The following is a 15,014-nucleotide window of genomic DNA, read 5'->3' on the forward strand; positions in this document are numbered from 1 at the left end:
TATATATATATATATAACTTATAAGCTCACATGGAAAGTATTATATTTTTTAAAATATAATGTACACCGGTTGAAAATGTTGAAATTGTTACGTGCATTACTTCACAATCTAATAAAATTGGTAATTTTTGATATACAAGGCTGTGGATTGCTGTGTTATAAAGGTTAAATTACGTGTTTGTAATGGTAGCACTGTCAAAAACAGTATAGTGTCGTTTCATAGTATATACACACGTTGTATGTCGAAGTGCTAACGTTTTCCCGAGGAAAAGTGACGAATAGATTAATAAATCTCTCAAAAAGTAAAGTATGACGCCAAAACGAAGTGTTTTTAAGAAATGTGGGTTTCATGGTAATAGATTTACGAATAAAGGGAAACATTTTGTTCAACATGTGGCGTGTGAAGTGACAGACAATGAAATAAAGGCAAACTCGTCAGTATCTAGAGAAACGCCTATTAGTGCTTCGAAGATTAAAATAAAACGTTGTGATACACAGTTTTCTCAAAACGAACGTGATGTAAATGTTAGGTTATATTATGATAGATTTACACAGCCTAACAAGGGTGTTAGGTGAATGTGTGTGTTTTAAAATATGTGGAGGGTCTGTTAGTTTACATGAAGACAGTGAGCTATCATATGGACTAGCCAGGAAACGTATCATTAATTGTGATAGTTGTAAAGATACTCATTGATTTTGGAATTCTGATAAGTGTAAAGATAATTATTTTGAAATAAATGTTAGGTGGTTTTATGGATTGAGAGCTATTTGCAAAGGACACACTGCAGCAGAAACAATGTGTGCCATGATGAATATGCCACAGCCACTTTGTAAAATCGACAAGTATGCAGGATTTATTGCTGCTGCTGTGGAATCTGTTGCATGTGAGTCAATGAAGGGTGCTGCAAACGAAGCTGTTGAAATAAATGACGGTTGACTGACATACCAGTAGCTTTTGATGCCACTTGGCTGAACTGCAGATACAGTTCTAAGAATTCTGTTGCTATGGTGACCAGTGTGGATACTGGAAAGGTAACAGATTTCCAGATTTTAAGCAAACATTGTTATAAGCGTAAATCAGGGAATGAAGAAGGGCATATCTGTGACAGAAGTTATGAAGGAAGTGGTGGTATGGAGGCCTTTGCAGCTATTGAAATTTTTAGTCCATCTGTGAATAAAAGGGGAGTGTGTTAGACTAAGTTCTTAAGTGATGGAGACTCAATAGCATATAACACTGTAGCAGCCGCTCAGCCTTATGGTGAGAAGATTATCACAAAACTGGCATATGTTGGTCATTTCCAGGTTGAGGAAGTTGAAACAAAGTTTGAGAGATAAGAAACTTTCTGATGGTAAAAACATAAGAGGCAGGCTGACAGACAAAATGATTGATGGAGTACAGCAGTATTATGGGATGGCCATTAGAAATAATACTGAAGATTTGTTGAAAATGAAGCAGGCAGTATGGGCTACCTTCTTCCACAGACTGTAAACTGATGAAAAACCAGTACACCACCTTTACCCTCCTGGACCAGATGCATGGTGCAATTACAGCAATGCCCAGTATTAGTATAGTTCATACAGCCATAAAAATTCCATCCCAGCAGCAGTCATGGATACCATAAAACTTATTTACAGAGACCTGGCAAATCCTGAGTTACTGGAGAAGTGACTGCATGGTCAGACTCAAAATTCCAACGAGTCGTTCAATAATCTTATATGGACTCGCGTACCAAAAAATTTTTTTGTTGGAATGAAGACAGTAAAGTGGGGGTCAGTGATGCTGTTATTGTTTTTAATGTTAGGAACATTGATAGGGTGAAAGTGCTACAGCAAGTGGGAATTAATCGAGGAGCAAACTGCATCAGAGAACTTGAACGGATGGACAAGGTTCGCATTGATAAAGCAGAGTATGCAGCACAATTGGCCACTAAGGAGTCCAGAAAGAAGAAAAAATTTGGAAAAAGATCAAGAAGATGATATACAGTATGGTGCAGGGTGCTTCTGAGTGACTGAAAATAAAAAAAAAGTAAGCATATATTAAGTGAGTTACAGCCTTTTGAAACTTTAGAAGCCGTTCCTGAAAATTTACATTTTCTGTAGCGCTTTTTCCTGAATCTGAAAAACCACTTCGAGTAGAGTATTCAAATTTTCAGGGAGTAATAACATACATATCCTGTCTTCTGAACTAAAAGAAGAATATAATGTTCTGCATAAATAAAATTATTTAGGATAACGTATAAAAAAGTACACAAAATTTTAACCGTGTAATTAAAAAATTGTATTTCCGAAAGCAGTGGCTGAGATGTTATTTTTGTAGTTAAGTAGACTCAAGAACATACACTGTAATGCCCTGTAAAAGTTTCATGTCAATGGCTGCTGAAATACAGGGAAGCCAAGTCACTAAATTTAACATTGTCGGTATGGAACGTTCCAACTCCCTTTAAAACTGCTTCACTTTGTTACTTAAGCTTTCAGTCGCGTGGCAGCTATCCAATAGCCACCTGCAGTTAAAGGCATTTCCGTTCCGTTTCCATTTCATTGTTTGTCTGAATTGTTCCACGTAAACGATACAACGGTGCTTAAGTAAGACCTTAGCCGGTTATTTCCTCGTCCTTATCCAAATGAGTTACTATTCAGTTTTCCCTACCCAGTTGTACATGTAACGTCGGATCCTAACGGAAGGGCTACGTTCCTTACAAATAACGTGCTTTTCTCTGTACTACACCCAACCTTACCTCCAATTTGACAAAAAAGCTAAAGGACTATTGTTCACGATGAAGGCTAAATAGTACAAAAAAAGCGACGACAACATGATATTGATTTGCACTGCATTTTGTATCCTGTCTACTTCCATAACCGTCAGTTACTGAGCTGCCCAAGAAGCAAAACTCATCGACTACTTCTAATGTCTCATTTTCTAAGTCTTGATACTCATTTATGCGGGTCTTGCGGTCTGTAGGAAGAAAGGAAATTTCCTATAGCTTAGAAACTTATTTTCTATGCTCCCATATGGACAGTATCAACTATCGTCAGCACTGTTACCAGTTCTCGTAGCAACCATGAATATTATGATTCGACACTAACATGACTTATTATTCTTCTACGCCAGCTACTACCTACCCCCACCTCCACTTCACTCCTGACGGTGCTAGGGTATATTGACACCACATAGACAGTTAGCCACATGTGCAATAATACTGACTGGAATTTTCTACGAAGTCCACAGTTATACAGGGTGATTCAAAAAGAATACCACAACTTTAGGAATTTAAAACTCTGCAACGACAAAAGGCAGAGCTAAGCACTATCTGTCGGCGAATTAAGGGAGCTATAAAGTTTCATTTAGTTGTACATTTGTTCGCTTGAGGCGCTGTTGACTAGGCGTCAGCGTCAGTTGATGCTAAGATGGCGACCGCTCTACAGAAAGCTTTTTGTGTTATTGAGTATGGCAGAAGTGAATCGACGACAGTTGTTCAGCGTGCATTTCGGGAAACAACTCAGTATGAACGTGACTCGCCTAAGGTGAACGTTTTCTGTGCCATTTCAGCCAATAAAGTTATTGGTCCCTTTTTCTTCGAAGGTGCTACTGTAACTGGACTAACGTATCTGGAGATGTTAGAGAATTGGCTGTTCCCTCAGCTCGAACAAGAAGCACAACAATGCATATTTCAGCAGGATGGAGCGCCACCACATTGGCACTTATCTGTCCGTAACTACCTGAACGTCAACTACCCGAGGCGATGGATCGGCCGCCAGGCAGCCCGTGACAGAGCACTTCATCACTGGCCTCCAAGAAGCCCTGATCTTACCCCCTGCGATTTTTTCTATTGGGGGTATGTTAAGGATATGGTGTTTCGGCTACCTCTCCCAGCCACCATTGATGATTTGAAACAAGAAATAACAGCAGCTATCCAAACTGTTACGCCTGATATGCTACAGAGAGTGTGGAACGAGTTGGAGTATCGGGTTGATATTGCTCGAGTGTCTGGAGGGGGCCATATTGAACATCTCTGAACTTGTTTTTGAGTGTAAAAAAACCTTTTTAAATACTCTTTGTAATGATGTATAACAGAAGGTTATATTATGTTTCTTTCATTAAATACACATTTTTAAAGTTGTGGTATTCTTTTTGAATCACCCTGTACTTACAGATCACTCCATCTGTAGGTGTGTTAAAGATGTCCTAACCCCAGAAACTACAAGGAGCGAAAGATTATATAAAACGTACACAGAAACTAAATGGTAGCTTTAAGAATCGATGGGCTTGAAGTGAGAGCATTAGTTGAAAATCGGTGCAACCTTTCCACATTGTTATTCAGTCTGAACACTGACAAGCAGTAAATGGGTCAAGAGAGCAGTTTGGGAAAGAGCTTGATGTTCAGTGAAAAGAAATAAAGACTTTGAGGTTTGTCGACGACATTGTAATTCAGAGACAGTAAAATACTTGGAGTAACAGTTGAACAGTTGAAAAGATAGTTGCGAAAGAAGATAGTAAGATGAACATCAACAAACGTATGTAGGTGTAACGGAATATAGTCGAACCAAATCAGGCGATGCTGAGTGAATTAAATTAGATAATGAGACATTAGAAGTAGTCGATGAGTTTTACTGTTTGGGCAGTTTAATAACTGACGATTATCGAAGTAGATATGTACACAAAATGCAATGCAAATCAGTATTATTTTGACGCTTTTGTAATGCTATGTAGCCCTCATCGCGAAGAGATTTACAGTGTATTCGTTGGCACTTTACAAATGAGCAGTTCAGCCTTTACCCATTTCATGCCTATTAAAAATGAAAATTTGTTGTTATAATATGATTTGATTTTATATGAGATGCATGTGAGTGAATAATATGTGCATCGAATTGTTTTGGAACGTAGGATCTCAGAATTTTAGCACAAAAGTTTTCCGTGATACTTAGTGCATGTAACACTGTGCAAGATATTACCGTGCTTAACGAAATGGAACGAATTTGGTAGGAACTAGGCTCAGATCCCAGTGAAGGTACAAAAATCAGTCGAATGAAGATTTCAAGTGCTATCTTTTTCATGGGTAAGTTACATTTATGTAGAATTTTCAACGATTTTTAGCCTACTATGCCGGCCGCGGTGGCCGTGCGGTTCTAGGCGCTCCAGTCCGGAGCCGCGCTGCTGCTACGATCGCAGGTTCGAATCCTGCCTCGGGCATGGGTGTGTGTGATGTCCTCAGGTTAGTTAGGTTTAAGTAGTTCTAAGTTCTAGGGGACTGATGACCACAGCAGTTGAGTCCCATAGTGCTCAGAGCCAGTTGAACCATTTAGCCTACCTTGTGCCATTTGTAGGACCAACCTCAGGTGGTTATCGGAAGAGTTGAGAATGTTTCCAGCCACCGATCGTCAGTAGCGTAATAAAACGGTACTGGCCTTTGCTCCTAGAGATGTACACTACGTTACCCTTCCTTATGGTGAAGAATTTGCGGTACTCAGATGATTGACGAATGTTATTCCCCTGAGTGTGTTGCTGCGACAATAAAATTCGCAGGAGCATTGTTTCATAATGTTTTTATTGTTGTGTTTTCTGCTTTGGACTAAAATCTTCAGTTTTGGTGAATAACAAAATACGAATTTATGAAAAAAATTCAGTCTGTATCATAATTCCTATTTTTTGTCTACAATTTTTAATAGTACCTTTCCTCTGTCTTATGAGTTGCTGTCTACAGAGCAGAGACCAGCTCATCGTGAATCGGAGAAGAAAAATCGAAATTATGCGATTAAAAATATCTGAATCCTAATTTGGAAAGGTTTGGAGACCAGATGAAACAGACAGTTAGTATACCGTGCCAATACAATACAGTTACGGACGTCATGATGAGTAACTTACGTAATTCTCAGAAACCAACGCGGTAAGATGATAGGATTGTGGCTGCTCTCGTAATCTTGATATTTCTTCATTAGTTGGTAGTGGTTAGTCGTTAATATTACTTTCTTTCCGATCTCAGGGCGTGGTAGTCGTTAATTTTCTTTGCGAGAAGACGACACAATTTATTGTCTTTAAAATTCGTCGTAAAACAGGGTCCGTAGTGGAATTGAATATTTCGTACTATCTTTTTCTCTTTAACTTTGATGGATTAATCAATAAATAAAGACGATCGTCTTTAAGTAAGCCCTGTCCAAATTAATTTTACACTCTTTGAAGTAAGTTAAATTCACGCCAAGTTATTTTTGCGAGTTACTATAAACTCAATTTTCGTTAACGTTGGAAGCCAAAGATGTTATGCCTATGTTAACTTACGTTCGATTTGATGAAAAAATCACGATCGCTGCGCTGCATTGCGTAATGTAGCGATCAAGAATAATTAAAGTTCTCACAGTTTCGACTTTCAGTTAATTCCTATTCACTCAAAATCCCTATCTCACTTGCTGAATTCACTAAAAAGTTAATTATCATTTTTTAATAATATAACTTTCCCCTTTCACAAAGATAATTACTTTCAGACAATGTGGAAAGTACTTCTGAAATTAAAGTTTTGATTATAATCCTATATATTTTCAGAATTAAAAATCATAAAGCCACGCGTAGTGGCCGCGCGGTTTGAGGCGTTATGTCACGGACTGCGCTGCCCCTCCCGCCGGAGGTTCGAGTCCTCCCTCGGGCATGGGTGTGTGTATTGTTTTAGCATAAGTTAGTTTAAGTAGTGTGGAAGTCTAGGGAACGATGACCTAAGCAGTTTGGTCCCTTATGAATTTACACACACTTGAACATTTTTTGAAAAATAATAAGCGCTCACACGAGCTAACAGACAACATGAGACAAGATGAGCTTAGACAAAATCAGAGTGAGACACTATTGTCTCGACTATTTATAGACTTACACAAAAAAGTTGACGTAACTAAAACTTCTTGCTCCTGGAAGTTTTTAGTACACTAGTTATTCATTTGAAACGGTAATTCTTAAATAATTCACAGTTACACAAAAATATTATCGAAGTTATTTATAATCATGACTTATGGCCGTATCGGTTAAATGGGCCACCCCAAGACGCAGGCAGGCAGCGTATTTCATGTTCACGACTGCAAATATTAGCACATTAATTTACTGCATTTATTTATATTTTTCTCTAGTTTCATGAAGTTATGATCACTTTATTTCAGGTAATAGGACAAGAACTAGGAAATATATTCTTCTCGCCGATTAGTATACAGGTAGCTCTCATTTTGGTGTTCCTTGGAGCAGGCGGTGAAACTTACAAAGAGCTTTTGAAAGGCTTGCACTTGCTGGATGAGAAGCAGCTGGTTGCGGAAGGAGCGTATGCAATGATGAAAAGCCTTGTGGTAAGTACAGAATTTTCAAAAAATTAACCCATAACATTTTACGTGCTTGGGAAGAGTTTTTTCCTATTATTAGAAGGTAACACGCTTCTTATACAAAACTCTTCTGGACTGATGAGTGTCAGAATCATCTGAAAAGTACGATGTATTAAGGAAAAGCAAGCTCACGTAGTTCTACTGAGATGAATAGAAATATTTAAACTAACGCTACGGCATGTGTTCCTGCATGTAACACATACTCTTTAGTTTTAGCTTCTATATTTTTTCCAGTATAAGTTGGATACCTTTTGAGGAAGGGTGGACATAGGTGCAGCAAAAGTTTGTAGTGGCAGATGTTCCAGTGAGGGTATTGGAAGGCATATCCACTCGATATGAGAGAGGAAGTTTAACGCAGATGTTCTTTCATTGACAAAAATTTATATTTTAATAACACATTTACTATTTCCAGAGGCAAAAAGCTAGAAAGTTCAATGTAGTGTCTCATTACACTGTTAGCACGCTAGATATAGATACAGTACGGGTTTTAGTCTTCAATGCGAAGACTGGTTTGATGCAGCTCTCCATGATACTCTATTCTGGGAAAGCCCCTTTATCTCTGAATAAATGCTGCAACCTACATCTTTTGGAACCTACTTACATCATTCAACTCTTGCTTTCCGTCCACAATTTTTACCACCCTCACTTCCATCCAATACCAAATTTTTGACCCCTTGATGTCTCAGAATGTGTCCTATCAACCGATCCCTTCTTTTAGCAATGTTGTGCCACAAATTACTTTTCTCCCCATTTCTACTCAGTACCTCCTTATTAGTTACGTGATCTATCCAGTCTAATCTTCATCATTCTTCTGTAGCACCAAAACGTCTATTATCCTTTTGTTTGAATTGCTTATTGTCAACTTCCATACAAGGTTACATTACAGACAAACACATTCAGAAAAGACTTCCTAACGCTTAAATCTATTTTGATGTTAACAGGTTTCTCTTCTTCAGAAACGATTTTCTTGCCGTTGTCATCCTATATTTTGTATCCTTGGTACTTCGGCCATCATCAGTTATTTTGCAGCTCAAATATCAAAACTCATCTACTGTTTTAAGTGTCTCATTTCCTAATCTAATTCCCTCAGCGTCAAATGATTTAATTCAAACTTGATTTCATTCAAATACATTCCATTATCTTTGTTTTGCTTATGTTGATGTTCATCTTACATCATCCTTTCAAGACACTGTTCATTATGTTCAATTGCTTTTCCAAGTCTTTTGCTATCTTTGCAGAATTACGATGTCAGTTTTTATTTCTTCTCACAGAACGTTGATTCCTTCTCCAAATTTCTCTGTGTTTGCCTTTAATGCTTGCTCAATGTACAGATTGAATAAAATCAGGGACAGGTTACAACCCTGCCTCACTCCCATCTCAACTACTGCTTCCTGTTCGTGCTTCTCGACTGCTATAACGGCCGTCTGGTTTCTGTTTCAGTTATAAATAGCCTTTTGCTCCCTGTATTTTACCCCTGCTACTCTTCTGTTTATGCGCGGTGTGAGGTAGCATCTTTGGTTACTGATCAGAACGTCCTGGATCCCGGTATCGAGCCTCGCAACAGCTTAATTCGTGAATAAAAATCACTAGCAATGGAAGAGGAAAACTTCCGGCATAAGAAGTCACCCTCATTCAGCCGATGGAATTGTCAAAGAAGACGGAGGAACGGGCAGATGTTCAGGGCACTCTGTTGCGATTGGAGTGGGAAACTGCCCACAAAAGGCAGAAGAATCGGCAATGATCAACGGTGTGAGGATGCAGAAGACAACGGATCCGCTGTTTTAAAGGCACATAATGTGTATCCACAGAACATGTGGCCTGTAATTGAAAAAGTGTCATGACGATCTCTCCATTGGCAACAAGATTCCAGAGTAGTTCCCCATTCGGATCTCTGGGAGCGGTCTGTCAAAGGGGAGGTGACCAGGAGGAAAGCTTTTAATAACCAACGAAAGGGTAACGTTCTACCAGTTTCTCCACATACAATAAGGAAACATTATAATTTTAAAGTAGAAAGATTTATAACTTTGACTCGAAAGCCCAGTTAATATCTATATGTCACAAATTTGCAACCATCGAGCAATGGAGTTCATTAGTAAGCTATGACAGTATGGCCCCGATAGCTGAATGGTCAGCGTGACGGACTGCCGTCCTAAGGGGCCCGGGTTCGATTCCCGGCTGGGTCGGTGATTTTCTCCGCCCATGGACTGGGTGTTGTGTTGTCTTCATCATCATTTCATCCCTATCCGGCGCGCAGGTCGCCCAATGTGGTGTCGAATGTAATAAGACCTGCCCCCAGCGAGGGCTATTCCGACAATCGTGTTGCGATTGGCTGCGCTCCTAATTCGTCACCCGGCAGAAAAGCCGCGCCTGCGTCAGACAGCGCGCATTACGAAAGCAATGTTGTCGTTTTGTAAATGAAATACCAACATTTCAGGCACGTTAGAGACATATATACATACACATACTCAAAACTAAACCTAAAAAATACGTAACTAACATAGTTCGACATAGGAGGTAATAAAGAATGCGTAAAACAAACTTACCACCATTCTGTAATTTTCGAGTGCATCGATCGGCTGTAGTTACTGACGACAAGCGGCTCTTCATTTCTTATATGGTTTAGATGCCGTCCACATGAGATTCTTCATTGTGCCTGATACATATAAAAGTTCGCGTTCTGACATACAAACTAATTATGTTTTGGTGTACATGAGGAAACTTTGTTTTAATAATCGAAGTTAAACTTTTAATTACGTTGTTACATTTTGAAATTGTTTATCCATGGAAACCTGAAAATATAACTCCGAAGTGTTTCACGGTTTTCACCCAGTCTGTGTTAGAAGACCCCCACGAGAAACAGTATCTATCCATGATTGAGAACATGTTCTAAGAATCGAGCACATTACAGTGCGTGATCCCAAGGTTTTATCGATAGAACGACTTTTAAATGCGAGATAGCCAGCCAAGTATTGAACAGAATCAGGAGTAGCATGTTCTGTGTGAGCACTATGTTGATCTATTTCGCGGACAATTCTCAGGAATTCTTCTTCCTCTTCGACAATACCTAAGATGCCACAACTATCTGCACGTTTCACTTGTCGTTAGTCTGTTATCTCAATACAGAGTTCGCTTGTGATGAACTTCAAGATGTCATCGTGTGTTTCAGTACCAGTATCTGTAGAAACGGCAGTGACTCTTCCTTCAGCAACTGCTGCACTGTCTGATAAAGGTATGTAGTATGTATTTCCAGTTAAAAGAAGATGGCGAATCTGTGTTTGACCTCTACAGCTGTGGGATTATTGTAGAACGCACCAAGTCCTCGAATTCTAGAAAAATAATTTTCCAGGCAGTCCTGATTTAGACGTGATGTTGAGATAAACTTCACGTTATCTTTCTTTACCTCTTCGAGTTACCCTAGGAGAGATGTGATTGAGACTATAAACGCCTACTGAAATGGCAATAAACCCTTCCTGTTTCAACAGCGCTTGTCATGACAAACATCGCGAAACTTTTTTTAAAATGTTTTCTTGACTTTTAAAAATCAGACCAAATCCGCAACGTAAAGGCGTGACATCGTCAATGGGAGTTCTAGAATTTAAAACGTTGAAAACATCGTTTACTAAATCAAAGAACATGCTTTCCCGTTCTTTTTCCAAAATATACAAGAGAGCTTTAGCCGCGCGACGTGAAAATAAGCGGGCTGCCATCCTAACATTTTGTCGAGTACGTCCTGTAACATTGATGTGCGCTTCTGAAATGTGATGTATTACATTCAGATCGCCTTTCTGGCTGCCTAACAAATTCTCAATTACATTCTTGGTTATCAAAGTTCCATCAGGAAGAGATAACCCTTCATCTAAAATGTGGTTCCTAAGGAGCTTCAATAAATGTGGCACATCGTGAGAAAACCAGATTTTCCTTTCATTGTACGCTGGATTTTTGAAAAAGGTTTTTGAGATATTGATACAAAGTTCATTCCACACTTTATAGTTTTTTGCACCCATATCACACGTTACAGCCACAAGATGTAGTCCCTAATTTTCAATTTTTAATATTATATCTAGCAGCAGGCAGGATGGTCACATCAAAATTGTAATAAATCGGCTGTTTCCAGTATGAACAAAAACCACGAATTACTGCAACTGGAACATTTGTGTGAGATCGTAAAATTCTGTCTTCCGAAGCATCATAGCAGATTCTACCATCAATGTTCATTTCATCAAAATACAACACAGTTGTCTTCTGTAGGGGAGTAAATGTACGACTCTTTGCTTTCAAAATTGCCAAAACTTCTTCTGAAATACCTGGATTACACTTAAAATTCGTAGTCCATTTTTGAAGTGTTGCTCGACATGGCAAAGGAATATTTCACTTCCTCAAATATGTATCAGCTTCTTGAGAAAGAGCTTTTAGAGTTAGGGCATTGGCAATATCGTGAGCACTCCATTTAACACGCCTGTTGCCTTGCAACAAACAGCGATTTTGTTCTGGAGTGAAACACTTAGATATTTTCTACTTTTTTTCTTTACGACACTTTCTTTCACTGAAGCACTTACATTTGTCTTCTTTAATAAGACGCGTCTAACTGTATTGGCTTTCTTCAGGGCTGCTTCACACTTTTTATGGCTACTTTCAAACACGGCATTTTTCTTATAAAGAACTTCTATTTCTGATTTCAGTCTTTTTATTTTGTCGTCCTTCACATTCAAATCACAGAGTTCACAAAAAGGCACTGTATTTGGGTCTTGGTCCAGTTTCTTTTCGTTGGGGACACAGACTGCAAGGTGTCAATTGCTCTCTTGCGCACATCTCTCTTCTGATAGCGTACAGCTCGCTCACGAACATCCTGCTGGAACAACAAAGCCTGTTAATTGTTTCGTTTACGATTAATAATTAGTACTAAAATGATACTTTTTCACTAAAAAATGACTCATTTGAGAAGATAAAACTTAACGAATTAGTATTTTAATCTAATTGATCAGTATAACACAACAGCTTGCTTACCTCATTGTCAGGTTCAGTGCTGTTTTCAGCTGTACGTAAATATCCGTGCCAGTTGGGTTGTAACGCGCGCGGGTGTGGCCCACGATACTTATTACAGCCTGTACTATGGTAAGTTGACGGGCTTCACCTTATGAGAAAGGATTTACGTATAGATATTGACAGCGTGTACCTGAATGGAGGCAAATCAGACTTACACCCACTCTGTAATAACAATGATACGTCAAGTAAGTCCCAAATGCAACTATACGTCAGGACGGACAAGAAACAACACAGAAGATGCTAGCAATTTGCTAATAATACGGTCGCCAGCCTAATTAGGTATTAACTGAGTTTCTTCCCTGTACAAGTTGGCGGATATTCGTGCAAAGCAACAAGTAGTAACACTGCATAATATAGTAGAATTTTAGAACCAGAAAATCTATTGAACTGATAATTTCACTTTCTGTACTGATATGGATAAACCATAAATACATAACACTACACTATAATGTATACTACAAAACTTCGTACTGTCTATTGATCTGATTAAAATCGGGCATAGGTTACCCTAGAAATAGTAATTTCGAGCCTCAAACAAAATGTCAATTTTAATAAAGATAAAACACTGATAAATTTTAGCTTTTATATTGACTTTAACTTTTGCTGGTCAAATCAATTTAGAACACTTCAGAATTGAAATGAATAAAAAAAAGGGGGGGGGGGGAACCTTGAAACTGTTATGATCACTGTCTAAAAAAATTGATTACTGAAATCATTATGCGCTCAAGATTTCCAATATATTTGTTACTACTCTTTTTATCTTATTTCCTGCTTATTTAAATACCTTTATATCTGTCTCAAAATAATTAAACTTCATTTCTAAATCAATATTAAAGTTATCTTCCAACTTTGTCAGACCTTCGTTATCCATTTACTAGTTCATTAACAAAACAGTTCTTTAAACATCATTCTAACATAGCTAGGTCTGCCGGTAATTACTATTAACACAAACTTTAATTTTTCATCTCGGGACACTCGGATTGCACAAAATTTGGAAAGGACCCTATCTAGGTTAGTTGTGAGGATAATTAAATGATAGGACAGTTCTGGTAAAATTTAATTTGTTATTGAACAGTATGGAACAAAAGTAACACTGGTCCATACAGATACAGTACTAAAAGTTTCAACCTGTTTGTATCGATGCGGCGGTTGGCGGGCGGCGAGATGGCGAGGCACAGAGCACACATACAACCACAGCTATGGCTCTTGATGTGTTGGCACTTTAATTCTTCTTAGCGTCGCAATACCTTTCCATTTAGTGCCTATGGAATTTTGCCATGCTGTATGGTCGTTGGAACGGCATACCCGAGGCTCAACAAAACTACGTCTTCCAGGAGAGCCTCCTCGCTCCAGAACGTGTTGCTCAGATCAACGCCCAACTCCAACTACTACTGCTGAGCCCGTTGTGCCGTGCAGTGCCTGCGTGCATTTTCCCGCGCTCGCCTGCCATCCACCTTTTACCGCTCCCTTACAGACAGGGCATTCACCCGAGGTTTTGCATTCTACATATCCTAATACATTGCCTACGTATGGACCAGACGCACAGTTACAATTTTAAACATGTTACAACAGTTTCAACATTTGTTACCTTTCAATTCTATTACAATACTGCTTGACATTTGACATAAACATTAATATTTACATTGAAATTTGTTTACAGTTTTCTTAACTCAATGACATGAAACAAAAAAAAAGAAATGAAATCAGAACATCGATTACACTAATTTATCGAAAAATCAGATGGAAAAAAATATTATTTATATGTACATTAGTACAGCGTTGTTGTTGTTACAGGGTAAGTGTTGAGATGGAACTGCATCTGCTTTAAGTGTCTTCTTTTGCGGCAACCCCAGGAGTTCGTTCTTTAAATTCCGCTCGTAATCCTCAGGAAGAAAATGAATGGAGCAGATGCGGGCATTCATAACATTAATTGCGTCAACACGCTTGCACCGAGATATCCATTCCCTTTTAGGGAATTCTTGGGAAAACGGTGATACACTATACCACTAGTCTTAGTTCCATAATTTTTACAGTTTACAACTGCACAATTACTCGTATTTCTATTCAGAATTCGGTCTGCTCGCAACACGCGCCACTAATAAACACACTGCTGGTATACTCCATGCTATCTGCCCGGTGACGTCACAGCGCGAAGGGTACTATGGGTAAATTGTTCGCGGACACTGCCGGAATGGCCTACCTTATATGTCTAGCTACCTTGACATGCAGCAAGGCGGCCGGAGCTGCCCTGTAAGGGGCCTACCGACCAATGACGCCAAACACTCATTTCCATTTCCACTGTATGGCTATCAGGCCAGAACCATAAAAAAGATAAGCTGTTGGACTTGCATTCGGCAGGATGGTGGACCAAAGACTTGTCCGGCTTTCTACGAACAGCTTTCCTGTTGTTTACCTAAATCTCTTACGAAAAATGCCCGATTGGTTGCCTTGAAAAGGAAACGGATTGTTTCCTTCCTCGTTCTTCACCAATTGAGTCTCGGGCCCTGTCTCTAAAGACTTCATTGGCAACTAGATGCTAAACCCAAGCCCTCCTCCAATCCTTCTGCGAAAAATGTTTCTTGTAATCTCATCCGAATGAAATGAAATATTGGAATGGTCTCAGATAT

General features: G+C 38.9%; 1 protein-coding gene across 1 annotated transcript in view; it reads left to right on the plus strand.

Annotated features, from left to right (window-relative positions):
• LOC126148994 (serpin B8-like) overlaps window positions 1-15,014 on the plus strand; it is a 125,701-nt gene that overhangs the window by 54,881 nt on the left and 55,806 nt on the right. Inside the window, exon 3 of the mRNA XM_049915787.1 lies at window positions 7,132-7,311. Within this exon, the coding sequence (XP_049771744.1) occupies window positions 7,132-7,311 (180 nt within the window). The remainder of the gene's footprint in view (window positions 1-7,131; window positions 7,312-15,014) is intronic.

The sequence above is a fragment of the Schistocerca cancellata genome, chromosome 2 (assembly GCF_023864275.1).
Source record: "Schistocerca cancellata isolate TAMUIC-IGC-003103 chromosome 2, iqSchCanc2.1, whole genome shotgun sequence".
NCBI lineage: Eukaryota > Metazoa > Arthropoda > Insecta > Orthoptera > Acrididae > Schistocerca > Schistocerca cancellata.